This window comes from Phalacrocorax carbo, chromosome 6 (assembly GCF_963921805.1).
Source record: "Phalacrocorax carbo chromosome 6, bPhaCar2.1, whole genome shotgun sequence".
In the NCBI taxonomy this organism is placed as follows: Eukaryota; Metazoa; Chordata; class Aves; order Suliformes; family Phalacrocoracidae; genus Phalacrocorax; species Phalacrocorax carbo.
In genome coordinates, this window is record NC_087518.1 from 34,422,635 (window position 1) to 34,448,593 (window position 25,959).

Genomic DNA, 25,959 nt, shown 5'->3' on the forward strand with positions numbered 1-25,959 from the left:
TCTAATAAATTGCTGAAGAAAGTTTACAGCTGAGCCCTAAAGATGGTTTAGTTTTCCAAGTGGCTGGGATGTATTTATTTCCCATTTTCTTAACCCACAGCATGGTGAACAGCTTAACATGCTCTTTCCAGGGTTCAGACGGTGTCAACCCAAACCCATCTTTTTCACCCCGAAACAGTTAATTGCTTTTTAATTAAAACCACGCCAATTATTCATTTTCAAGTTTTGCATTTATTTTTCCCCATTTGTGCGCCGACTTTTTGGTTTTGCTTCCACTTCATTAAAACGGCTTCTAAAAAAAAAATAAAAACAAACCTAAAAACCCCAGCCACACACCCAAACCAAAAACAGAAGTATACAGCAAGGAGCCTTTCAAGCAGATGGCGTTTTGGGTGTCAAGGGTGTATCTGTGACGCAAAGGGCCGGGCAGGTTAGTGACAATCATGCTTTGTGACATCTGGAGAAAGCCTTGTCCTTTGAACAGTGGGCAAAAAGAAGAGATGGGCTTCCTGTTAGAAAGAAAGCAGCAATGCAGGAAGCCCTGAGGACATCAGTTTTAAGACTGAAGAAGGAGAGGGACGACTGGTGACCATCAGCAAGCGGATCGGGGCACCCATGTGCAGAAGCTCTGGGGTCTCTGTCATGTTGCCCATGCAATGTGTAGTTCAACAGTTCAGCAACCAGACCCAGGGACTCTCATCCTGCAACAGGTTGAACATGCTCCTTACTTTAAGCACATCCTCTGTGTGTGAAGATGAGTGTGGATAGATGTCCCCATGGGAGCGAGGCACTTAAATACAAGTTGGTTGTTAAGCACATGCTTAAGTATTTGGCTGCATTAGCAGACTGGTATTGAAATGTTTGCTTTTTGAGAGAGCCCTCAAAACATTAGAAGGTTCATTTTTTTTTCAGTTCATTACTAGGCCTGCCAATGACATCATTCGTTTGCAAGATGAGAAGTGTTTAAATGAGATTAAAAAATAATTAAACAAGACACAATTTTAATGACCACTTACAAAGGAGATTTATGGACATGCATAAAGCTGCTTTCCATGGGAGAGGGACTAAGCTTTTAACAGTTACCTTCCTTTGGAATTTTTTTTCCCTCTTGCAATATAATACCCACAAACATTTGTGAGTTGTGACTGTGCTCTGAAGGGTTAGTCCTCTTCCAGAAAGGGGGGTGGAGGGAGAAAGGACGAAACAGTGGTGCCAATTTGTCTGACCAGACTCTGATTATGTGAGGTTTGGTTTTGTTGTGTTTTTTTTTTTCTTTCCTGCAGGGGAGAGAAGCTGGTGGGACACTTTCTCTCTCCGGAGTTAGGGATATCTGATATCCAGCCCAAGAGCAGTCCGGCAGACTGAACTTTCATCTCCAGCAGTGAGGGATTAAAGAAAATAAAATAAATAATCAAACCTTGTGGATAAACTTCTCAGCTAAATTTGCAGGAGATCTCGGAGTTTCTGCTGGGGAAAGCAGGGCCATTTGAATGTCTGATTGTAAAGAGCAGATCTCTTTATAATGTGCATCAAGAAGGGGAGAGAAAGAAGAGATCACTTGGAGGAACAGAGGTGGTTTCAGTACATCTATTTATTTATTTGCGTGCCCTGGGCCCTGCCCTCCTCCTGCCTAGCCTGCTATCCAGTGACCCTCAGTGCTGATTAAAGTTCCTGGGTGACCTCTGAGTGCTTTTGTTGCCCTGCCTGGTAATAAAACCCCAGTAAAACGGCTGGCTTATCCAAACTGGCGGCTCCTTACGCAGCCAGCTCTGGAGCCAGCTCGAATCTGAGCCCTTGGGAACACGTGGCTTAGCCCTGATATATCTTGGCTAGCTCTGTTTAGCTGGCCTGGGGGCGTTCCTGGTGGCCATCTTGGTGCCCCAGCTAGCCATGGTAGGTGAGTAGGCAACCTGAAAGGGCCACAGCCTGGTTTCTTACTAGGCAGAGTCCTGGCTCCTGAGGCAGGTAACTCCCACTGAAATCCTTGAAGGGGATGGAGCAGGTGTAGTGCAATGAAGACAAGTGCCATCCACCTGCAGGACTGTGCTCCGTCAGCCTGTGCTCACACGGCTCCTGGCCACTGGAGCAAAGCCATGGTGGGGAGATGTTTGTGCTGATACTGCTGAGGTTTCCTGATGGAATCCATGAACCCCCATTTTATGTTGTCTTGAGAGGCCATGATGTCTGTCACCTGCTCCATCCATATCAGCCATGGTGCTGACCCTTGGGATCATCTCAGGACAGTGCTGACACACACCTCCCACAGAGGCAGCCTTGGGGGCCAGAGGCAGAGCTGATAGTCACATGGGCATCCCTAGCAAGAGCAAAGCCATAGAAGTGAAGAGCTGAACTCTAGTTCAGATCCACAGACCATCCAGGCTGGAGATGAGGACATTCCCTTCCTCATAGCCCCTCTTCCACTGAGTGGAAAGCTTGTAGAAAAAGAAAATAGGAAACTAGATCTTACCATTGCCAGCTGGTGAATGTGCTTGTCATCTCTGTTGAAAGCTAGGTGGCAACTGTTGAAACTGTCTTGAAATCTAAAAACTGGGACTTGTACAGACAGACTGATGAACAAGTTTGCACCCTCCCAGCCCCCTCCTCCACTTGTGTCTTATAAATGACAAGGCTAGGGAAGGGCTCCAGCCCTAACTGGGTGGGGGAAGGTCTGGGCAAGGCAGGTTGGAAAAGGTAGGAGCCCTGCTAGTGAAAACTCCTACCAGGTGCTGCACAGACAGCCAAGCTGCCTCTACCCTGAAAATCAAACCTCTGAGACTCGGGGCTATCCAGATGGGACTTTGCAGAAATACTATTCAGGAGGAGATTTACCTGGCTGTATTTGGCCCAGAACTCCCCCCCCCCCCCCAGCTGAGCATGCTACCAAGCCTGCTACATGGTGCCAGTTCCCATGATAGTTCTTTTGCTGTGAGGTGGCTTTATTCCCGTGTTGAGTAACGCATACCTTTCTATCCTTCCTCACCCCCACCCACACGTGGCCAGAGGAGATGGCAAACAGAGAACCCCTTAGCTGGTATCCTGGGGTCACCTCCCCTATTACAACTGGTGCCCAGCAAAAAAAAATGTAAGTGCGTGGCCTTGCCCCACCATCCACATGGGGCTGGAGCCCCATGCGTTATGCATATGTGCAAGTGCTCTCTTGCCTCAGGTTCTAAATCTCATACAGTGTCAATGCTGTGATATTCCTAAATAAGTTCCTGTAGCCTAGTATTTATCACTCCCATGAACCAGTAACAAGCCACCTCGCTCTGACTGGAGATGTGATAGCACTTCCAGGAATGATTGTGTGTGATGTGAACTCAGCCCCTGGTTCGAAATATTATGCAGAGGAATAATAAATCTCAGCTTTAAATTGCTGCCCCATTTAAGCTTTGATTAGACTCTGATGGTCTGTTCACCCTGGAGCTGCTGGTATTAATCTGCATGCTAAAGCCTAATTATAAACTGCTCATGGCATTTCCAGATGATATCAAGATGTTTGGGATTAAAAGAAACCCTGATGTTGAGTTTACAGCTTGAAATGACTGTAGACTACCTGATCCCCACAGATCTAGTAACACACCTCTGTGCAGGGAAGAAAGGAAGAAAAGAGGGAGATTTGGCCGAAGTGCATAGCAGGAGTTTGTAGGGGAGAGGTCTGGCTCCAGACTTGCATGTGTGCATACATACCCCAGTGCTCACACACATGTAAGGTGATACACCAATATACACATGCATGTTCCTGCAGGTGCTTTGTGTCTCCAACTCTGTGTAGTTCTGGGCAGAGCAAGCACAAAGGAGCTTGAGACCAGACATTTCAGTGAACCAGCACAACAGGGTGATGGGAGGAAAAGTTTCCAGGGCAGCAGAGTTCTGGTTTGGCTCCCCAGCACACAGACATCAGCAACGGAGTCCAGCAGTGGGGATATCACTGGGCTGGGCAAGGGACGGGACAGTATGGATGCAGCCTGAGAAGTGGCCAGCAGCAGAGAGATGCTCTGATTTGATCCTCTCATCAGCTTGCCCCTAAGGACCTGTGGCTGATGTTTTGGGGTGCAAAAGCGTGGAGGTGTATCTTGGAGTGCTCCCTCTCCAAAGTAGCTGTCACTGTGGGCCTAGGAGAGGAGTAAGCATTGCTTGTGCCCTCCTGTCTTCTGAATGACCCATCTGAACTGCTGTGGTCCAGCCAAGGCCCTCAGGAGAGTGGTGCTGGAGGGTACCCAGCATGGATCAGAATAGCCAAGCAGTAATAAATTGTGTGTGCATTTTGATCAGCTTTCCTAGAAGCACAAGCCTGTGCAATGGTACTGGCTGTTAGCTCCTCCTTCTCCCTGCTGCCCTCCTGCAATATTTAAACTGCTAGGATGAAACAAATTTGGCAGATCGAAAAAGGGCTTTTAAGACATCACATGCTGAGAAGTTTCATGAAAATAAGGTAGGGAAGAGAAACCCAAACTACTTCCTCACTGAACAAAATGCCTCACCTGAGTGCTATGATATTATTAGACAGCTGAGAATGCACACCTGTGTGTCACAGCCTCCACAGGTTCTTCTGCCTGTTTTTATTTTTTTTCACCTGAGGTACAAGAGAGGATATTTAGGGCACCTGAAACAAGTGTGTAGTCTATGCTGGAAAGGTGTGTGATATTGTGGCTAGTGCAGAAGAGCTGAATGTGGGAGCAGAGCAGGCGACGGTTTGGCCTAATCAGTGCTTGGTGCCTTCCTGCATCCCACTAACCAAGTCCAGCAGAGAGCTACAAAGATGATCAGGGGAATGGATCATCTACCTTATGAGAAAGGCTGAGAGGCCTGGGTTTGTTCAGCCTGGAGAAGAGAAGACTGAGGGAGGATCTTATCAATGCTTATAAATATCTGAAGGGTGGGTGTCAAGAGGATGGGGCCAGATTCTTCAGTGGTGCCCAACGACAGGACAAGGGGCAATGGGCACAAGTTGGAACACAGGAAGTTCCACCTGAATGTGAGGAAAAACTTCTTTCCTGTGAGGGTGACAGAGCAGTGGAACAGGCTGCCCAGGGAGGCTGTGGAGTCTCCTTCTCTTGGTATATTAAAAATCTGTGCCCCCTGCTCTAGGTGTACCTGCTCAAGCAGGGGGGTTGGACAAGATGATCGCCAGAGGTCCCTTCCAACCCCTACCATTCTGTGATTCTGTGATCTGCTGGCTGAGTGACTCCAAACTATGGGCCACAGCAGCTCTCCCCCTCTCTGACCTGCTCCAGAGATGTTAGTGTTGCCCAGCTGCCTATCTGCTCTAAGTATTTCTTGTTGGCTGCAACACCCTTGGGAAGGTTGTCAGATCTTTGTTGTACCTGAAAACTGGCACCAAGACTCTGGCTGTATGTGTTAGGAAGCTCCCTGTTTGGACAGATGAGATGGTGAGGGGAACATTTCTGAGGGCTTATAGCATACTTTGGTAGCCCATATACTGGAGCTGGGAACCACAGGAACTTCCAAGTGCATGATTTCATGGGAACTTGCAGGAACTGGGGCAAATGATCAAGTTTGAGTTTTTTCTCACTGACGCTGCAGATTGAGCTTGTAATTTTCTATGAGAAAAGAAAGCAGAAGCAAATGTGCTGGTCATCTGCAGAGGTGCAGATCTTTGGCTTTCCCCTTCTTGATATGCAACTGGGGGAAGGAGAACAGGAGAGTTTGTGGTTTCTGCCTCATCGTTGAGCATCAGATGTGGTCACAGCATAGGAGATAGGTTTTGAGGCAGGGCTCCAGCTGGTGACTCTCACTGATCTCCTTCAAAATGATCACCACTTTTGGGAGCAGGAAGAACCAAACTGGGGTCTAGCTGCTGTCTGCAGTGTAAGGCTCGGCCTTTCAGTTGTGGGTGCTTTACCTAGCAGATTCCTGGCTGTTTCAGGACCTTTGGTCTTTTCCTCTGTCTCCCCGGCAGCAGAGGCTCAGAGGTCCCTGCCTTGCTGGGAGCATGAACAGGAGGCAACCATTCCCTGGACAACCTGGGAAGATGGAGGACTGGGGCTGTGAGAAGCTGCCAGGCAGGCACATGTGGGAGAGGAAAGGTAGGATGGGAGGGTGGTGGGGAACAGTAGCTGTCCGTTCAGCTTGACACCAGGCTAGTGGTGAGGTGGGAAAGAGATGTCTAACTACTTGGTGCCCTGTGGGTTTTGAAATGGTGTGTGCCTTTGCTGTTACGAGCCATCTGTAGTATGGGTGTCCTTTACAGCCTCGGGAACTGGAGTATCCTATTGTCTCTCTTTGGATGTGATGGACAAGCTGCCTTTGCATCAGTTTCCCCATCTGAAAAGGGGAAGTTTGTTGAGATCTTTGGATTTCAGCAGGCCATGGTGTGGCTTACACCTGTCCTATGGCTATTTATCCTGCAGAAATGCCTGGAGACCCTAAAGCGAGTGAATGGGTTGGCTGTTGGACACTCACACAGGAAGAAACTCATGCATCTGGGATGGGTGGCAAATGTCCCATCCTCTTCTGCCTTCAGTGCTGGTGGCTGGAGGGGGAGAAGATGAATTCTAGAAGGCAGTACCCTTGAGCATACAGGTAAGGTGATAATATCTGCCTGTACTCTAACCTGAAGTTTTCTAAAACTTTTAATCAAGTTAAAGCAAACAGCTAATGAAGGGATGTTTCATGCTTGTCCTGTAAAGATGGTCCTACTTCTGTTTAGTGGCAGGCTGAGATCTGCAGCTATCCAGGGCTCTGGGACCCCTTGGCTTGTTCATCCAGGAGCTCAGAGAGCATGTCCTTCAGCCCCTCCCTCTCCTCATCTTTCTAATTCTTTCTTTTCTGTTTGTCTTGCTCATGATCTTTGTGGGTCACTTTGGTTCATCACTTCTCATGTGACTTATTTCCTGCAAGGTCACTTCACCCATCCCACCCATTCCCACAAGCTTGGGCTGATCCCAACTACAAGAAGACATCCTGCTACAAAGAGCGTGTTCCAGTACTTTCTCCTTGTGGGATTTTTTTCCCCTGGCACTATCTCTACTTCTACCTTACTTAGGCTGTCTATAGGGAAACCATGCTCTCCATGGAGCAGAGTATCATGGATACTGCACTAATTCTGCCCTCTGGCACATGCAGAACAGGGCGGCATTGCTTAGAAAGACTAGCTTGGTCCTAAAGGCACTAAAGATGATTTAGGGAGAGAAGCAGTTCACTATCTGAGGTGTCAGAATAGTCACCACCTTCTTGGAGCCCAGGGGGTTCCTACCACACTCATTTCCACACTGCAGGCATGCCTTGGCCTAGGGCCTGCCTGGTCATAGCAAGTTGAAAGAAGAGCCACAACCCTGTGGTGCTTTGTATGGTGTTGGAGGCCTCCCACTGTTCATAACCCTCTTTCTTTTGAGACAGACAGAGTTGGTAGAGTTTCACTTAGGTTCGTCTTGTCCCTCAGCAGAGTTCTCCCACCCAGTCACAGAAAATCAGGTGTGTTGCAGGAGGCATCTGGGAAAGTAGGTGTTCAGGCCATTTCCAGAATGTGAATCTGGCATCCCATGTTGCTGTTCAGCCTGTGGGTGCTATATGTATAGGGAGCACCTCTGGCTCACTTGAGGGTAAAGCCACAGTAGCCAGTCTTGGAGCTGGGCCCCTTTATCGCCTTGCAGGAGAGACTCTCCCTTTGTAGCAGATGCAAACATGGTGATGTGGTCACCCACAGCATCAACATGTTTTCACCCACCAACTTTCCAGGGCATCTGCTGGTATTGGGCTGCTTTCCCAAACTCTGAGACTGGGAGGGAGGATTGTCTGAATGATTCCCTTAGGCATAGGGAGATCTAAGAAGAAATACTTCTTACCAGGGTTGTCAATGAGAATATCAGTGAAGATGGCAAGAGCTCTTGCTCTGGTTTCTGCTGTCACCCCCCCAGCAGAGGATCCATGGGGCTAAAAGCAGTTCCCCCATGCCTTCCCCAGTAGAAAGAGGTGCTTATGGCTGGGCCCAGCACCCACTCAGAACAGCCAGGTCAGCTGCAACATCCATTTGAAGAACAGGGACAAAGTAAAACCCAGCTCACCAAGAAAGATGATGGCCAAAACTCTGGGAAGGGGTTTTTCATGCACTGGGCAGCCCACAGGAGTGTCTACAGATAACCGTTCTTCAGAGCGTACACCCACCCACCCTGCTGTGCCTAAACCCGGAGATCCTGAGAGCCAGGGTGCAAGATGTCAGCATACAAAAGCCAGCCAGATGCAGCCCTGCACACCCACGTGAAGACATGGCTCCTTCCCCATCCAACACATGCAGGTATGTACTGCAAGACATCATATTCAAATGCTCCAACAAGCAGAAGGGCCAGGCCAGTAGGCAGTGAGGCACACACCACTCTGTACATAGATGCATACACAGCATTTTTGGGTATATATACACCCACACATTTCTGTACACACATGCAACCTTGTCCCAGTGCTTTTCATGGCCTTTCCAGCCTGTGCCCACCAGCTTTGCTCACCCCCAAGCCATGGACAGCAAAGCCCCTCAGCCCTGCCATGCTCATTTGGGTCTTTGAGACTGCTAAGGGTAAACCAGGACCAGAGGAGGGGGGACCTGAAAGCAAACTAATGATGGAAATGTCTCCTCCATGCCTGTGCCTTAATTAAATGCATGGAGAGGCTTGGGGAAGCACATCTGTTTTCAATCTGGAGCCCTTTGATGGCATCAAATGTTCTTTCCCCAGATCAGGGGGGATGGAAATTCTGGGCTGGCTGTGGCAGCTCAGAGCCCAGGCTCCAAGCGGCCTTTCCTGGCCCCCAGGATCCTGTCCTTCACTGCCAGCCCTGCTGCTCTTGGGGCCCTTCTGCAGGGGTCTGGGGATACCTCCCTGCACCCCTACCTGCCCTTGGCCACAGGGGCCATACCAAACTCCTAGGGCCTCTATGCTTGCTGGCCTGGGGAGCTCTGAGTGTGTCCTCCTCCTGTCTTTTTCTCTTTAGTGTTTCTCTTTTTGGCCTCCCCCCTGCTTTTCTTCTGCTCTTGCTCTCCTTTTGGTCTGTCTTTTCTTTCTTAGTTCTCTGTTGCACTTTTTCTTCCTCTTTCACTGTTTTTTTGCTCTTCCTCTCTCCTGTTCACGCTTTCTCTTTGTCACTTTTTCATTTGCATTTCTCATTTTCGCCATTTCTCCCCTTCTCCTCCTCTCCTCTGCCCCGGGAGCCTTCCCCAGAGCTGTACCCACCCTCCTCTCAGGTGGGGACCCCCCCCACCTCCTTTGTACCCCTCAACCGAGGGCTCCCCCCCTCCCAGTAGCTGAGGATCGCGACAGGGTCGGCACTGCCCACCCCTGTCCCGGGGGGCGTCCCACGGGCCGTCCTCCCCCGGCTGCCCGGCGTGTCCGAAACGCCGCGGAGCCGCCTCCGCCGTTTGAAGTGCGGGGCGGCGGGGAGGGGAGGGCAGGGCCGGGGCGGAGGGAGGCAGGGAGGGGAGGGGAGCCGCCGGCAGCGGAGGCGGAGGGACGGGGCGCAACCGCCCCAGCGGCCCCACAGCCACCCTGCGCCTCCCGGCCGGCGGCAGCTCCCCGCGCCCCCGCTGCCGTCCCGGCGCCCCGAGCCGGCCGCGCCGCCTTCTCCCCTCCGGCATGTTTTAAGCCCGGCCCTACCCGCTCCCCTCCGGGCTTCCCCTCCCGCCGCCGTCGGGTCCCGTCCCGTTCCCCCCGCCCCCCCCAGCCGCCACCGCCTTCGGTCCTTGCGCGTCCCCCCCTGGAAGGGCCGGCGGCTGGGGGGGAGCGGGGGCGGTGGGCGCCCGGGGGGGGCGAGGGCAGAAAAGCCCCGCTCGACACCATGGCGTCCAGCTATGCCCACGCCATGGAGAGGCAGGCCCTGCTGCCAGCCCGCCTCGACGGCCCCGCCGGCCTGGACAATTTACAAGCCAAAAAGAACTTCTCCGTGAGTCACCTGCTGGACCTGGAGGAGGCGGGCGACATGGTGGCCGCCCAGGCGGACGAGGGCGGCGGAGAGCCCGGCCGGAGCTTGTTGGAGTCCCCCGGGTTGACCAGCGGCAGCGATACCCCGCAGCAGGACAGTAAGTGCGGAGACACTGCCCCCCCCCCCCCCCCATTTCATCCCTCCCCTGGGCGAGGGGCCGCTGCGGCCGCTCGACGTGCGCCGGGATCCCGGGACGGAGCAACCGGCGGCGGCCGGGGCCGGCCCCGAGGGGGCTCCCGCCGGGAAGCGGCTGGAGGAGCCGCCGGCAGGTCCCGCTTCCTGAGCCGGCCTTCCTCGCCGTGCCCGGGCGGGGAGCCCCCCGCGGCCGTCTGCCCCCCGCCCAGCCCTCGGCGGCGTGCGAAGACGCTTGTTTTCCCCCAGCCGCGTCCCGGGAAAAGGGGAGCGGCGAGCTGCCCTTTGCCGCTGCGCCGCCCGGCTTCTTCTGCCTTCGGGGGACCTGGGGGCGGGCAGGATCGGGCCGGAGGGCTGAGCCCCCCTTTTCCATCGCTTGCCGGGGGACCGAGCACAGGGCTTGGCGAAACGGGGCGAGACGCGGCAGGCGGCTGAGCCGCCATCCCTCCCTCCTTTCATCCATCCATCCATCCATCTCTCCATCCATCCGCCCGTCCCGTCGGAGCTGGGACCGGCGCCGACGTCGGCGCCGGGAAACCGCTCGGGGGTCTGGATGGGGACCGGACAATTGTCCGACGACCCGCCCGCAGCATCGCGGCTCGCAAACAGCCCGGGGGTGCAAAGCGGAGCCGCCGGTACCCGCTTCCCCGAGCCCCTGTTCGCCCGGTGCGGACCTGAACCGGGCAGGGCAGGGAGCAGATCTGCCCTCCGAACGGCCCGTCCTAACGGGTTCTCGCTTTGGGAACCCGTAAACCAACAGCCCGGCGGCCGGAGGGGACGGGCGCCGGCTTGCGCGGCATTTTCCAAGCGCCGCTCATTATTTCCCAAGGGCAGCGCTGTCCGAAAGGGCGAGGCGGAGCGGGGTGAGGTGGGTGTGCGGGGCCAGCGAATCCCCCCCCTTACCCTCCCTCTGCTCTCCGTTTAAAAAAAAAATAATATATATATATCTATCTCCCCGGCCTCAGGGACTGGCCGCGATTTTCGTTGTGGGTAAGGGCTGGCCGCGGCCGCCCCCGCCGTATCTCCCGTGGGGTGGGCAGGGGCCGTGGCTGTGGGCACGGGCTGCCTTCCCAGGGACTGCCACCCCCATCCCGGGCCGGGGGGTGTTGCCCTGCCGGCGGGGAAAAAAAAAGAAAAAAAGCCCACCGAAAAGCGAACGAAAATTGCAATCGTATTTTTCGTTCGGTTTTAGTTTTGTTTTGTTTTTAGTTTTCTTTTGGTTTTTTTCCGCCGGCAGCTGCCTCCGACCCAGTTTTTCCCCGCGGATCCGACGTGGCTTTCTCGGTATCCCGAAAGAAACTGGTCTGGGGAAAGGGGTAACTTTCCAAAAAGCAGCCGCTCCTTACACTACCACCCGTGGGATCCCCGAGATTAACCCCGGCAAGACATTTCCTCCGGGTGGGGAAGCATCATCCCGCGGCGGGTTTATTGCGGGAGCAGCTCCCTTCCCTCCCGGAGAGCCGGACCGGGGCGCCGCTGGCAGACCGACCGCTGCTGGGAGGCTTCTCTAAAAAATTTCCCTTCCCAGGACCCGGAAAAATGCGATTTCTTATCCTAAAGGTGTATATTTTAGCAGAGAAAGCGGTGATCATTGTTCCTACCCGATTCAGCTCCCTGCGCCGCAATACTGCAGCCAGAAAGTCCCCTACATAACCAACAAGTTATGTAGACAACTGGGTTTTTTTTCTTTCATTCCTTCCCCACCCCCTCGGTTTTATCATATTTTATTTGGACCCGATTTGGACCCTGATGTTGCCCCTCGCCAACTGCTGAGCTCTCTGGTGCTAGCTCGGTCAGCCGGGGGAAGAGGGGCTGTGTTTCCCCGATGCCCACCCTGCTCTTAGAGCATGAAAAGGACCAAAAATCCCAGTCCGAGGGCATGTTTCCTAGCCAGCATTGCCAAGCAGGGACCAAACTACAGCTTCAAATAAATTATAAGTTTTCTGAGTGCTGTAAAAGTTTTAATGCCACTGCAGTGAATTAGAAAGTTTTTAAAGTATTCTAAAGTAAGAAAAAAAAAAGGGCGGGGGGGTGTAAATTCTCTCTGGTTTATTGGGCACAGCTGTCATCTGGGCTTTCTGGCTCTTCTACTGATGCATTTAGCAGATCCCGTGAGTGTCTGTGCCTCAGTTTCCCTACCTATTGCATGTGTTCTGTGAAATGTTTGCAATCCGTGCAGGAAGAGGACTGTGCTGGAGCTAGGCAGTGCAACAGAGGTATGAGCTTTTCTCAGTGAAAAATGATAGCTGGTTCAGTGGAAAAGCTAACACAGGGCTTGGTTATTCTCCACGTTGCTAAGGGAGAGAAGATAAAAGCCATTTGAAGAAATTGTGGAATGTCTCAAGAATACTAAAAACGCTCTTCCAACCTGGAGGAAAGTCAGCTAGTTTGGCACTGATTTTGTCCCAAACTGAAGTAAAAAGCTAGATTATTGGTGCTGGTTTTGTAATCCAAAATTAAGGGAAAAAGTTTGACGCAGAAATGACAAAAGGCTTTATTTAAACATTTGAGATCGAAGGAACTATTTCACCACTAGTTCAATTGAAAGAGGTTCAGGAGAAAATGTTTCTTTTATTAAAAAGAAAAAACCAACATCCCTGGGAGTAGCTGTGATTGTAATATTTACATGAAGAGCTGTCAGTGTATTAAGGAGCTGATTTTTCAGTGGTGCTGTGAAGCTGTCACTCTCATTGACTTCAGTTCAACTCTGAAAACCATACCCTAAAAGCTGATATAATTCGCAGCAAACCTTCCTGCCTCTGCCGCTTAGCCGCGAAGACTTTGCAGTCCGAGTTCCTCTTCATTGCAAAACCACCTGTTAAGACACAACCAACTCTTCCTTTGGTAGCAGGGCTTTCTCTGACTCCAGCTAAAACTGGGATGAAAATCCAGGTCCCAGATCAACAGAGGGGACCTCCTGAGCTTCCCAGCAATCAGCTCCTCTTGCTGCTGTGCTCTTTGGGGGTGGTAGAAACCTGTCGGTGGTGTATGGGTTCCTGGAGCTTGTGTCTCTGAGGAGGGTTAAATCTCCAAATCCAGAGCTGGTAAGCAATTAGCTTTTTTTTTCTTTCTTTCTTTTTTTTTTTTTTTAAGATGGCATTTTTGACCCTTGCTTTTTTTTGCTGGTTTGTTTGAGTCTCTCTGTTGATAGCTCATAAAATGATGTGGAGAAAGCATAAGCAGCAAAAGAAAAATTGCCATGCTAGGATTTTTTCGTTAAGAAAGAATAAACCCCGCTCTGGACCAGTACGTGCACGAGTTCTGCATATTGGAGTTATTACTGTCCTTTAATTTCTCCTCATAAAAGCGGTGGCAGTTTGGGGGCTGCACTTCTCTCCCAGGCTGGCAGATTCCGTCGGCTGTTGGGGCTGGTTCATGATTAAAGCTGGGGTGCAGGCTGCCTGCGGCTCCCCACAACTCCTGTCTCGGCGGGCATCGTGACCCCTCAGCACTGCTGCTCCTTCCGAAGGAAGCAGGCGCCCTGCCGGGGCGGCTGGGAGGAGGTGAGTTTCTTTGCCGAGGCTGGGTCAAGCAGAGCATCTGTGCTGGCCTCAGCCCCCTCGCGTCAGGCAGCGGGTTGAGAGCACGAGGAAGGGCTTTTTCAGCTGGCACGTCGCTTGGTGATGGATCTCGTTGCCACAGGATTTACAGAGAACAGAAATAGAAATGGTTGCAAAAAAGAACAAGACAAATTCAGGGAGGAGAGGGGCCTGAGGATGGCTCTTCCCCGCAGCGGTGTGTGGAGACAGCGTCCGGCTCAGGGAGCCGGGAATCTCGGACTGGAAGGATGAACTGGGGCAGAGATCGCTCCATTGCTGCCTGGTCTTATATCCTCTGACTGTGTCCTTACTGGCAGTCTGAGACAGGATCTTGAGCTGAAGGACCTTTGGTCCGCTCCCACATGGTGTTTTTTTATCCTTCAATTGCCTTTTTAATCAGAACAATTGAGGTTGCTGCAGGAGTAGAAGTGTGTGTGCAAACATCGAATTGTTTCTCTTTTTTTTTTTTTTTTTGCTGATCCTGAGGTTGTCTGCGGTCCCCACCCTTCACAAAAAAACCCACAAAAACCCACAAAAAAACCCAAATGCCTTCTTGAAAAGAAGGTGGAAGAGCTCTGCCACTGCTCTGAAATGTGAAAAGCAATTTTGGGCTGCTGAGTTGCTTGGAGAGTGAACGTGAGAGGAAGCACCAGGGACAACTGCAGGGTTTTGTTCGCAAACCTCTGCTTTATCTTGAAGTACTAAGTGGCCCTTTTGTTAGTAAAACACAGACTTTATACCCAGAAGATGCTGAGACTGTAGACCAAGGATGTACAAAGAAGGGGGGAGGAGGGAGGGAAGCAGCGTAAATTGATTAAATCTAGCAGCTCTTTTCTTCTTCTCCTGTCCTGTATAGCTGGATGGGCAAAGGGAGAGTCTGCAGGAAGCAGCTGGTTGCTGATGTCCACAGATAACAGAGGGAAACCGGCCGGTGCCCTTCACCCCACCGGCAGCGGTGAGCATCCCTACAAGGTGTTGCCAAGAAAGACTTTCCAGACCCAATCCTCCCCTTCCAGCATCTGGTGTGGAAAAACTGAGGATCAGGTCAATATTATTTTTAAGGCACTTTTTGTTTGTGTTATCTGTGTGAAAAATACAACAGCTTGGGGTTTTTTTGCGGGAGTAATCTTTACGTGTGCCAGTTGTACTGCGCGGATCCTACCGGCTTCTTGCTGGAGGAGTGAGTGTGTTCACTAGAGTAAAGGTTGAATGACAGACAGATAACTATCGCAGAGCAGTTGTTAGAAGTTTGATTAACTTCTTTCCATTTATGTTCCCTGGGCATATCTATTTAATTTCACTCTCAGGCTGGCTGGTGCATGGTTATGCCGGCAAGTATCTCAGAGCGCTGGATATTTTTCTTACATCCTGAATCCTACCGTTTGAGGTAGAAAAACATTTTGTGTTTTTCACATAAATTTCTAGAGCTCTAGACAAAAGATGGAAATGTGACTCTGTCACAAACCTGCAGTCTTTAAAAAAAAGGCATCAAAAAGCAAACAAATTGACAAAGTGCTGTTATTAACAAAGAAAAAAGAGCCATGTGAATTTGAAGAAGGGAGCTGACTCAGTTTGCGAGTGCTGGCCGTGCTGCCCGCCTTTTGACGGGCGAAACTAGACTTCTATTTGTTTGTGAATTTCACTTTTTTTGATCATAATCAGTTTTGCTTCCTGGTTCTCATGGTCTCATAATTTGCTGACGGTATTTGTGTTTTCAGTCCATCTGCACAAAGCTTCCAACTTCTTAATTTGAAAAAGATTTTGCTGAAGGTTTTTACTTCCCCCCCCCCCTTAATGTAATGAAAACATTTCCATGAAAATTAGATTTTGAAATCTCTCATAAAACTTAAAGGTTTGGTCTGAACTGCTAGAACGCTTTTAATGAACATCAGCTTTCTGTAATCTGCACGGAGTTTCCACTACTAGCCAGTCTATTTTCCATCTTTTTGATGAGGTATAAAGCAGTGATCGCATGGGAAAATATTATCTCAGGGTTAATTTGTGCAATCCTTACTCATAGGGGTTGTTGCATGCAATTCAATGGACCACTTATACATATGCCAATTGATGAGTATTAGTGTTTAAAGACTTGACCAGCAGCCTTGAGTCATGCAAAAAACTTCTTTGTTTTTGGGCCGGTAGAATATTTCTGCACAGGCATGAAACAGTTTTGCTGTCTGCATTCAGGGGCATGATCCTTTTCCCTTTCAGCAGAGGTGCAACATGCATCAAAATACATGACGTTAGGAAGCCTGGAAAGAAAGAGCAAGAGCGTGGATGGAGTATAAGCGGGAGGGGCTGGGAGAGTTGAGTGTCTGACAAGGCAGACATGGGCTGACAGGATCATAATTCCTTCAAGGATATTTTTTTTTCACCCCACTTACTGAGTTTCCTCCCATGGTTTTTGACATCACCAGGATGACTTGATGGGATTATAGGTGTTTATTCCTGGTTGCAAGTTGTTTATGATATATTTAATCGTTTTGAAACCCATATTAAGTAGCCCTGAGGGAGCCGTGTTCCTGCTGGGCCTCCATTGCATAATGAAGTACATCACGAGTATTTACCAAGTGTCACAATATTCCAGAATTGAGCCTCTGTTTCTGGGGAGGATGAATCACTGCATTGCTGGTTCCCCACCCTACTCGGCTTTCCTGAAGGAGGCTTGGATTGGATTTTGGGGCAGATTATGGAGATGCGAAGTGAGAATCATCACAGCCTGGCTGGAGGAGCTGTTGTCCAAGGCTCTGATCTGACTTTCTGTTTGAACTGTCCTCATGGCTTTACACACAGGGCACAGAAAGGTTTCAACTCGTGCTTGGGTGGTGGAGCACAGAGCATAGGTTTTTAGTCTGGTCCCCCCAAGAAAAAACTGTTCTATAGTTGCTGCACATGGTAAATATCTTCTGAACCCACTGGTTGCTCTGGTGAGAGAGCAGGTAGCTCGAAGGGGTGTGAAATCCCAGTGGGTTTTGTGGCAGTCTGGTGGAGTGTGGAGAAGTATGATAGTTGTGCCTCCCCCTGAGGGGGAGATGCAGCATAAATTCAACCTCTTACTAGCCACTGGAGAGTCTCTATGGAGACTCTGCATTATAGACTGTGTCAGTGGAAGCTCACAGACATCAGTGCCACCAGCCCCAGAGCATGGGTCTGTAGGGATTTGTCCTTTGTCACCCTGTGTTGTGACTGCAGCGCTCTTACAGCCAGCGGTCTGAGGGTCCTCTAGGGCAGTCCTGCAGTTATATCACCTAGATTTGCTGGCCCTGCTCACGTTTGTCATTCACTTATTGATCTGTAAATGTGCAGTATGTACCTAACCTGCCGTTTCCCTTCCTGTATTCTTTCTGCTGGACCTGGCTGGCCTCTACCACGTAGCCCTGGAAGTTGTTGTGAGGTAGGGATGAGAGCTCAGCAGAGGTGCACTACATGTCTGCTGGGACTATGGTGGTGTAATTTTGAGAGAAGTTTCTTTCAAAACAGCATCTGGAGGATGCTGGTTGGGAAGGGAAGGGAGCAGCAGTCCTGAAGCTGAGGGCCACCTCCTGCAATGGAAAGCCTGGCATCTGCAAAGATGAGTCTGCGAAGGCCAAAGCTGGGAAGAGAGGCCTGATGAGCAAGCCAGTGAGCATCTATTTCAGCTTATGTAGCTTTCTGGGCTCCTCTCTCACCTCCAGAGGCCGAGGAAAGGTTATGCCAGTGTTTGAAGCACTGTTCCAGACAGTCTGGATTTGTCATGCCCATATGAAGTGAACATTTGCTTTGGGGTGGCAGCCCGGGACATCCTGGTGCCTTGTGTTCCTGGAAGGGAAGATTAGAAGAGAGGTGAGAGGAGCCAGCTATGCTGTTAACAAGTCACTACATCCTATTGCAGTATTCAGTTCATATTCCACCCAAATTTTCCCCCATTTCTGGCTAGAGAAATTTTCCTACAGGAGAAACTCCAGCCAGTCAGCGAGGCTGCTGGGCAGGGCAAACGTCCAAAGAGCCGCTCAGTATCTGGCTAGGACCCTCTCCGCGTCTTGATGAGATGCTCAGGCAGCGAAACTGCTTTTGCACCGAGAACTGGAATTAATCAGGAGCCTAGGGACATTGCTTCCTGCTCTGAGCCCACTGGCGGATGAACTTCTCCTGTGGCTTCTTTGACCAAAGTAAAACCAAAATTATCCATGGCCCTGGGCATCTGGAGAAAGACAAAATTGCCAGTAGCAGCTGCTGAGTGGGCAGGCTTTGAGAAGGAAAGTGGCATCCAGCTCTGAAGGGGACCTGCAGTCCCAGGGGCATTGGGAACAAAGCAGGGTGCCTGGGGGTGATGGAGCAGGGTGGGTGGCTGCAGAAGGCAGCATCCAAGTAGCTTCCAGCCTTCTCTTGCAGCCAGTGTAGGTGCTGGACCAGTCAAGATTGGGTAGGTTTTGAACCTGTGGGGGTCTTTAGCAGTCTGCTGTTGGCTCTCAGTTTTGTTGTGCTTGTGGCTGCTGAATGAGTGGTGAGTAAGTTGGGCTGAGCTGTAGCTGGTGTGCTGGAGAAGCCATGAAGACCTGCTTGGTGCTTCTGGAAATCATCCTCTTTTTCGGAAGCGTCACTAATACAACCCACATTTAAAAAAAAAAAAAAATCGTGCTTGCAGCTTTCAAAAAGCTGTCACTTCTCCACATCAGCTCAGCAGAGTTGGGGCTCTGTGGGGATGGATTTGACTTTAATAGGGAAAAGTGCCTGAGCAGTAACAGTGAAAACAGAGTGTTAATGCTCTGGGCCTGGTGCTGCAGAAAGGGCCGCCCTTGCCGGTGGCTCTGCAGGCAGCTCCTGTCCCTGTGAAGTCTGGGCTGGTTTCCCGTAAAGCTTTACAGCACTCTCCCCACCTCGTGGCTTGAAACACCAGTAACACTTCATACCCGTTATCCTTCTGTGTCCTGTACAGTGTCGCATTTCCCCCTGGATGAAGCGGAGGTTTGTGAATCCAGCATCAAATTCCTGCTTGGGATGGATGACTCCCATGCTGACAGTGCTGGAGAAAGCTGGTGACAAATCTGTGTCTCTTTCCTGAGCATGTTTGCTCCCTTTTGGCACTGGGAAGAACGTCTCTAGATGCGAGCTGATAGCGCAGCATGTCTGGTCTTGAGTGCTTGAATTTGTCAGAGCAAATGTGTTGGTCATTTTGTAGTGAGGGAGAGAGAAAAAAAGCTCTCAAGACCAGTCCAGAGTCAAGTTCTGCATCCTGCTGCCTTCACTCTGAGTGCTGATGGGAGTCTGTTCCTCTGTGGATCAGGGATGGGGAGCGAAGGTGGTGGTGGAAACACAGGTCTGGATTTTGTGCACACACAGAGGGCAGCTTGCTGGGGAGGGCATTTGTCTGCTCCATGTGTTCCCTGGGCAGCGTAGGGCCACTCTGCTTGGGGGTATCACAGGGCAGGGTTTGTAGGGTACAGCGTTTGCCGGTACTGGGAGCAGCCTACCCAGAAAAGGCTTCCACCCAAAATCTAAGTTGAAATGCTGGGGCTTTTTTTCCTTCAAATGTCAGTAGAGATGGCCCAGTAGGATGACCCAGCCTGTCTTTTATTGCTCCAAAATGCCTTAGTGCCTTGGCTGGAGAGTCTTGAGGTCTTTTTCTCCTGTATTCTTGCTGCCATAACTTGGCCAAGTTCACCTCGCCGTGCCTCAGTTTTCCTACCCATATAAAAGGGTATGATCCTGGCCCCTAACTAGGGGTTTTGAAATCTGCCGGATGTGTATTATGTAAAAGCTTGGCTTTAACAGTGATTCGGGAAGATTCTTCTCCCTCTACATCGCCCCAGCAATTTCATCTGCCACTGTCTCAGGAATCAACCACCTTCCATGTTAATTAACTGATTAGTGTTGAGGAGATCCCCTTCCATGAACTGGAACAACTTCCAGCAAGTTTGTTACTGCAGGGAACCCACCTTCTGCTCAGGTGCACCCAAATGCACCCCATGCCCTTGTTGTGAGTTGTGTTTGCCACATGAACCTGTCCATGGGGTGAAACGGTTTTTGGTGGCAGGTTTTTGCACGCCGACTTGGATCTCTGGAACATCTTGAGATGCTTGGGCTCTCCACAAACCCAAAGGATGCAAAAAGTGGCACATGCTGGTCAGCTGGAAGGTCCCTGCAGCATTTTGTGGCAGGCATTGAAATTCCTAGCGGCTAGTTGGGATGGTCGTGCTCTTTTTCTTGGCTATTGCCTGGTCTTGAAGGTTTGGCCAAAAAGATCTTTACCTACTGTTTGTTTCACTTGGACAACTGCTGATAAATCTCATGGAAACTAGGGGACTTGTTCAGGAATAAGCACTTGCGATGTATAGCTTGTTTGTGATTTGTTTTTCATTGTTTCTCTTTACTGATTAACAGATATTTTTTTTAAGAACAATCACCTGTGATTTAGGAGAGGAATCTCTTATTGTAAATAATAAATCAGTGTCGGGAGACCAGGCAGGCAGAATGGTTGATAAATATCCTGCAGGCTGAAAGTTGTTTATCAAGCCTGTTTGAAGACTTATGACTAACAAGCTCATTTACAGAGTTTGGAGTCTGTTCATGAACCATTCTCCAGCTGGGAGGATGTGGGAATCATCAGAAAATGTATTCACAAGTTACTCGATCATTTAAAAAAACGAACAAACAAACAAAGACTGGTTTTTGGAAGGGAACTGTAAATTCCTCCTTCCCCGCCCCCCCCAGGGTTTTGAGGCATTCCCCTTAGGAAAACTAGGGGCCTGGAGAAGAATGAAGAACCCCACGTCGCTTGCTAATGACCTATTTTGGTGCTAAACCTTCCTCTGAATGCCCCACCACCAGCCAAACCCTCCAGCTGCAGGAGAGCCAGTCCTCCACGGGACATGCTCTGCAAGGTCCAGTCACAGGCGCCTGATGGGACAGATCCGTCTCATCTCTACCAGTCATTCCCAGTGGGGAAAATTGGGCTCACTGGGAGACGTGGCTGCTCTCACTCCATTGATGAGCTTACAGAGCAGACCTCCCCCATGTCACAGCCCAGAGCGCTTCTGTGTGGTGCCCCATAAGGAGGGCAGTACAGGAGCCGCTGGTGTCAACCTGCTGCCTTCATAAAGCGGGGGGAATTTGGCATAAGGAGCTTACACTGAAGCGTGCTGTGGCTCTGTGCCCTTTGCAAATCTGCTCACCTGGCCTTGAACCAACTCTCCTGCACAATGCAAAATGCTGCATTTTTATGAGGAGAGGCAGATGTTTTTCACTGCCAGTGCCTCCTGTAGTTCTGCTTCTCATTGTGCTCAGCTGTGGAGAGGGCTCCAGGTAGGCTCTGTTTGGACGAGCACGTTACGTGTTGAGGAAGACACAAACTGAGTCAAAAAAAGTCCAGAGAAGAAAAGCAGTAAGGAGAGCTCCAGCATCCAGTTTAGTACAAAAGAAGAGGTGCTTAAGCTCAAGAAGAGGAGGATATAAACTGATCTCCAAGCCCACCTACTTCTGTTGCAGCAAGGGAGATGTAACTGAGGCAGTAGGGAAATCCTCCCAGGTCTAGTGAGGGTAAGGAAACCCTGGAAGTGGTGGTGTGAGGATGCTGTGGAGACCCCAAACACAGATCTGATGGAGACAAACATGTAAAGGAATAAACAGTGTAGAGCTTGTCCTGGCTTGGGAGGGAGTCCCTCCCCCAAGTTTCAGTGGCTGCGTGATTTTAGTGGGAACGTGCCTGTGTGCTTAACCCTGCATTTCATCTGTCCTGGCCAGCACAATGGTGCTATCTCCAGTTTTCCCCCGCTTTCCAAGGAGGTTGCTATGCTGTGTTCAACTGGTGGATGGGGAAGGGACATACTCACCGGGGGTGACCCACTGCTGGGAAACCAGGCAACAGATTTCCTAGAAGTGCCTTTTGGCTTAGGCATTCTGGGCTGGAAGTAGCTGGTGTGATTGAAAAGACAAACTAGTCTGTGAGTAGCAAGAAAAGCACCCCGAAAAGCTGCCCTTCATCAGTCTGGGCAGATTCGTGTCTGCCTTTGTGAAAGCTGTGTGCTCCTCCAGCCAGAGAAAGTCTGTGCCTGGAGGAGGTTACAGCGAGAAAGTGAAGAGGACGCCTTGTTCTCAGAGGGTCAGAGCACACTGTGCAGAGGCGGCTGCTGAGTTCTGATTTTCTTGCTGGCAGTGGTGCTGGGATCCCCCAGTCCCTCTTGCTACAGCTACGGCACTGCTCTCCAGGCTTCCTCAGAAGGCCTTTATTCTCTGCTCTGCTTCCCCAGTCTCCACTCCAAGTGGGAGCCGTTTTGCTTGTGTGACAAATCACTGTCCCTCTCAGGCTGTGCAATGCCAGGAGTCATTCCAGACACTTGTGATGATGGATCTTAATCCCCATGTCTGTGACTCTCTAGGAAGAGGTCTGTTTTTTTTTCCTCCTCCTTAATCCATCAGAGAAAGGTAGAACAAGAGCCAGTGCCTGGGAGCAAAAGCCAGACATGCATTCAAAGGAGGTAGAAAACATGCCTTTTTTTAACTGTAAGATGCAATGTAACCACTAGAAATAACTGTGAAGGAGAGCATTTGCTTCTCCATCCATGAATGTCTGGAAGTCCTTTTTGAAGAGCTGCTTATTGGTTTCACTAGCAGGGTAACTGGGTGAAACGCCATGGCTGGGTCTTGTACAGAAACCGGCAAACTGAATAGCTCGGCTCTGGCCGTGGGACGGATGGACGCGCTGCAGCATTCCTGCACAATTTGATGTCAGGGATATTCCTGCCAGGAAATTGGATCACAGGACCAGATGGAGAATGCAGATCCACTCAGTGTGAGTCTGTTTACAGGTTTGAACCAAAACATAGTGAGAAACACAAAAGAAAAGCAATGTCCTCATCTCTGATCGTAACTCCAGCCCTTATGTGAACCAGCTGCCACACTCATTTATAGGACAATCCCCTCTGCAAAATCCTGCTGTTAGGAATAGCAGAGATAGGAAAACCTCTGCAGAGCTACAAAGGGTGAACATCAGACACAGAAAGAGTCCAACCTGCTCTCGTATTTTGGGACCTCTTCTGAGCTTACTTGCAGCTCTGAAGAAAACAGGCTATTGCATGAGATCTCTGGTATTTCTGGCCAGGTTGAGAGTCTATGTGAATGGTGTCTCTTGTAATTGCAATGCTTCTGACTGTGGGTAAAATGAGGAAAACTAGGAGAGCTGCAAATCTAATCAATGGTGGGGAGGGGGATAAATATGCTCAGCATCCTCGCAGGTCAGAGGGGTTCCAAATCGATAGGGTGGGCCACAATTGTTAGAGCCATCTTTTGCCTCCTGCATCTGCGCTCCGTTTTGTGTTAGCTTGTTGCCAGCCAGGGAGGAGCCTGCTGAAACCAGGAATGGCCAACGAGCCACAGAAAGGTGGCTCCCCCAGGAGCATTCGTAGCACGAAGCCCTCATGGCTGGCCCTTTGCTCTGCCACTGAGCCCACAGGGACGGGAGCCTTCCTCCACCACACTAGGCTGGGCATTTCCCAGCACTGATGCTCAGTGCTTATGGCCACGTGCTTTTGCACACACTGTTGTCCAAGGAGGATGGAAGCGCAGAGGTTTCCAAATGTGCTCTGTTCCTAGAAGGGCTGTTAAGTAAAAAATGTGCAGAGAAACGGTTTGCCAAATAGTTTGGTTTGGAGGAATTACACTTTGCTTCGGTATGATTAATAGTCAGGATGGGGGGAAAAGGTCAAAATAATCAAACTCCTCTTAAAACTTTGATAGGCTGAGCCACAAATTCAGTCCCAGGTGTGATAAGTCAGAAGGTCTCTGAATTTGTCCCAGATTGACATCAGGCAGGATTCAAGCTTCTGAAAAAAATCCATGAGCACATTAAACCTCCCCAAGGCAGACCCATGGCCGCAGCTCCAGGGTGTTCAGCATCACTGTGCAGTGCTCAGGTACACCTCATTGTGCTTCGCAGCCGAGCAGGGGACTGGGGGAGTCCTGCCCACGCTGCAGCGAGCATCCCTGGAGGCCACCGTCATCTTTGCCCAAGTCCTCCTTCTGAACATGCAGCTGTCCTCTGCTCTGATCAGTACTCCGCAAGGCGTGGATGTGGATAGAGTCATCCTAAACTGGCCGTGGTGTGGCTGGATTTTGTTGCAGGCCGTTCCCTTGACTGTTAATGCTGCTTTAGGGCAGCCTCTTTGTAAAGAGAAAAATGCTTGCACGCGTGGCATGAAAGAGCGAGGCAGGTACCTCCCCGGGGAAATGCCCACCCCCACCCAAGCTGGTCCTGTTGCTTGTTTTGAGAGGGTTGAGAGGACGCTAAACCCAACACATCAAGGATGTTGTCATTCTGCTAATAGCAGAAGTTGCTTGGGAGGAAGTACTAGACATTCCTTTAATAACGTCAGAAGTCACAACACCAAAGAGAAGGGCACCTTCCTACCTAAATATGTATCCAGTCACTTCTTGGGTGAATTGCTTCTGCATTGAGAAATGCAGATTCTGTTCAACTGCAGCACACAGGAAATTTCCATTGGTTCTAGCTGGAGGGGGGATCCTCCTCCAAATTAAAATAATTACGGAGAAAGCAGATGCTTTGGGTAAATACTTTGATTCTATTTTTCATTTAAAAGCAGCACCTATGTTGAGGGGGAAAAAAAGATCTTATAAGCCTCAAAACGGAAAGAAACCACCTTTTTTTTTTCCTCTCCTGAATTTGTTTGCTAAAACTTTTAGAAGTCCTGTTCAGGTCAGCTCCAAACAGGCTTTTAAAGTAGAGAGCCGAAAGCCATTGCTGCCCGTTACCGGTTGCTTTCGGGGAGTGACGCTGCTACGGGAGGATTTGGAGAGATGCGGAGGGCAGAACCGGAGGGGCTTTTCTGTTATTCTGGTGCCATCTACTGGTCCGAGCCCACAGAAAGGGCTGTGGCAGCGGAAAAGGGGAGGGAAACACGGGTGGATGGTGTGGTGTGGCCCGGGTCCCGCAGGAGCATGGGCTGCTCACCCTCCCTGCGCAGGGCACACGGATGCGGTCGGCGCTGTGCTCCCCACCGCCTTGGTCCCTGCGTTCTCCTGGTTTAAGAGTTAAAAAGACTGACGCAGCTGTACTGAAACCTGGGGCTTGGGCAGCCAGTCCTGAGTTTCAGCCTCTTCCAGCTCTGGTCTCGCTGAAGAAGGCGAGGGGGTGTGATGTGAAGGAGGCAGCCATTGGCAATAACGCTCCTACTGCTGCGCACCTCCAGGCTGGGATGCCCACGGAGCAATCGGGGCTGAGCTCTGCTGGGGTTTCCCTTTACTTTGGCAGAGCAGCAATGCGCTCTGGTCTGGATTCTTGAGTGTCTTGGGCTCAACCAGCTGCCCAGTCTCTCACAAGCATTAATAATGCCTCTTTCCTTTTACTGAGCCACTGCGTTTTCAAGAAAATTGTAAGAGCTGTTATCTTTGCAGTTCATGTTCAAATTGTCAAGTACTGGTTGAAATTGGCCGACAACTCAAAAAACTGCCAGAGGGATCAGAGGCAAAGAGCGTGTTGTGTTGTAAGCAATTTCTCCAGAAACCCAGCTGAAACCAGCTGGGGAAGCTGGCCTGCCCTTTTGGAAGACATCTCCAAGGGGTTTGGTGCCCAGAGCAGCCTATCCAAGGACACAGTCTCCTCCCCGGGTACCCAGCTCCTGCAGAAGGCTGGTGCAAGCTCTGGCCTGCAGCTTCCTCTCCGTCTCTGCCCCTCTCCTGCTACATGTTGCGTGTTGGCTTTGCTGTCCTGGTGGCTGGGCCAGCCCCACACGGCATGTCCCTCGAGAGAGGATGTCCTCTCTGTTGTGGCTGCTTCAAAGGGCCGAGGCCCGTCTGCAACTTGCTTTGCTCCAACGTGGCAAGCAGCGCTCTGAGTGAGGCACAGGCTGCCTTGAACTCAACCGTGACAGGGAGCAAGGAGGAGGGAGAGCAGGGAGAGGGGAAGACATCTTCGATGGGGTTTTTCCGACAACCTTTCCCACTTTTATTTTTCAGTTTAAGGCAAGACCCACAGCAGGAGACCTAATAGCCAGAGGGCAGCATCTCTGCCCTGCAAATGCACTCTCTGCTCTAGCAAACACAGGAGGTATTACCCTTGTCGTTATTGTCGGCAGTAACTTTTTGAAGCGCTTGGGTTTCAAGCCTTGAAATTTCTCAGGCTCATTTTCTCTAATGGTTTGAGAGAAGTTGAAGCCCTTTCTGTGTGAATACTGGAGGCATGGGGAGCTTTTGGTGACCGGCTGTATCTGAAAGCTTGGGTACCAGGGACCGGGGGATGGGAAAGGATACCCCAGACCTGTCTGGGCAGTTGCAGAGATTCAACACTGTGTTGGGGCAGCCTGGCCTGTTTCAACCAGAGGTGGTGGAGCTACAGGGCAGATGTATGGATAGGGGCACCACTCTCTCTGGACAT

The 25,959-nt window shown here is 50.6% G+C and overlaps 1 protein-coding gene across 1 annotated transcript in view; it reads left to right on the forward strand.

Annotated features, from left to right (window-relative positions):
* The first annotated feature begins 9,393 nt into the window (after window positions 1-9,393).
* The window catches only part of PRRX1 (paired related homeobox 1), a 40,672-nt gene continuing 24,106 nt past the window's right edge, over window positions 9,394-25,959 (forward strand). The window contains exon 1 of the mRNA XM_064454603.1: window positions 9,394-10,021. Coding sequence (XP_064310673.1) covers window positions 9,781-10,021 — 241 coding nt within the window. The 5' untranslated portion in view covers window positions 9,394-9,780. The remainder of the gene's footprint in view (window positions 10,022-25,959) is intronic.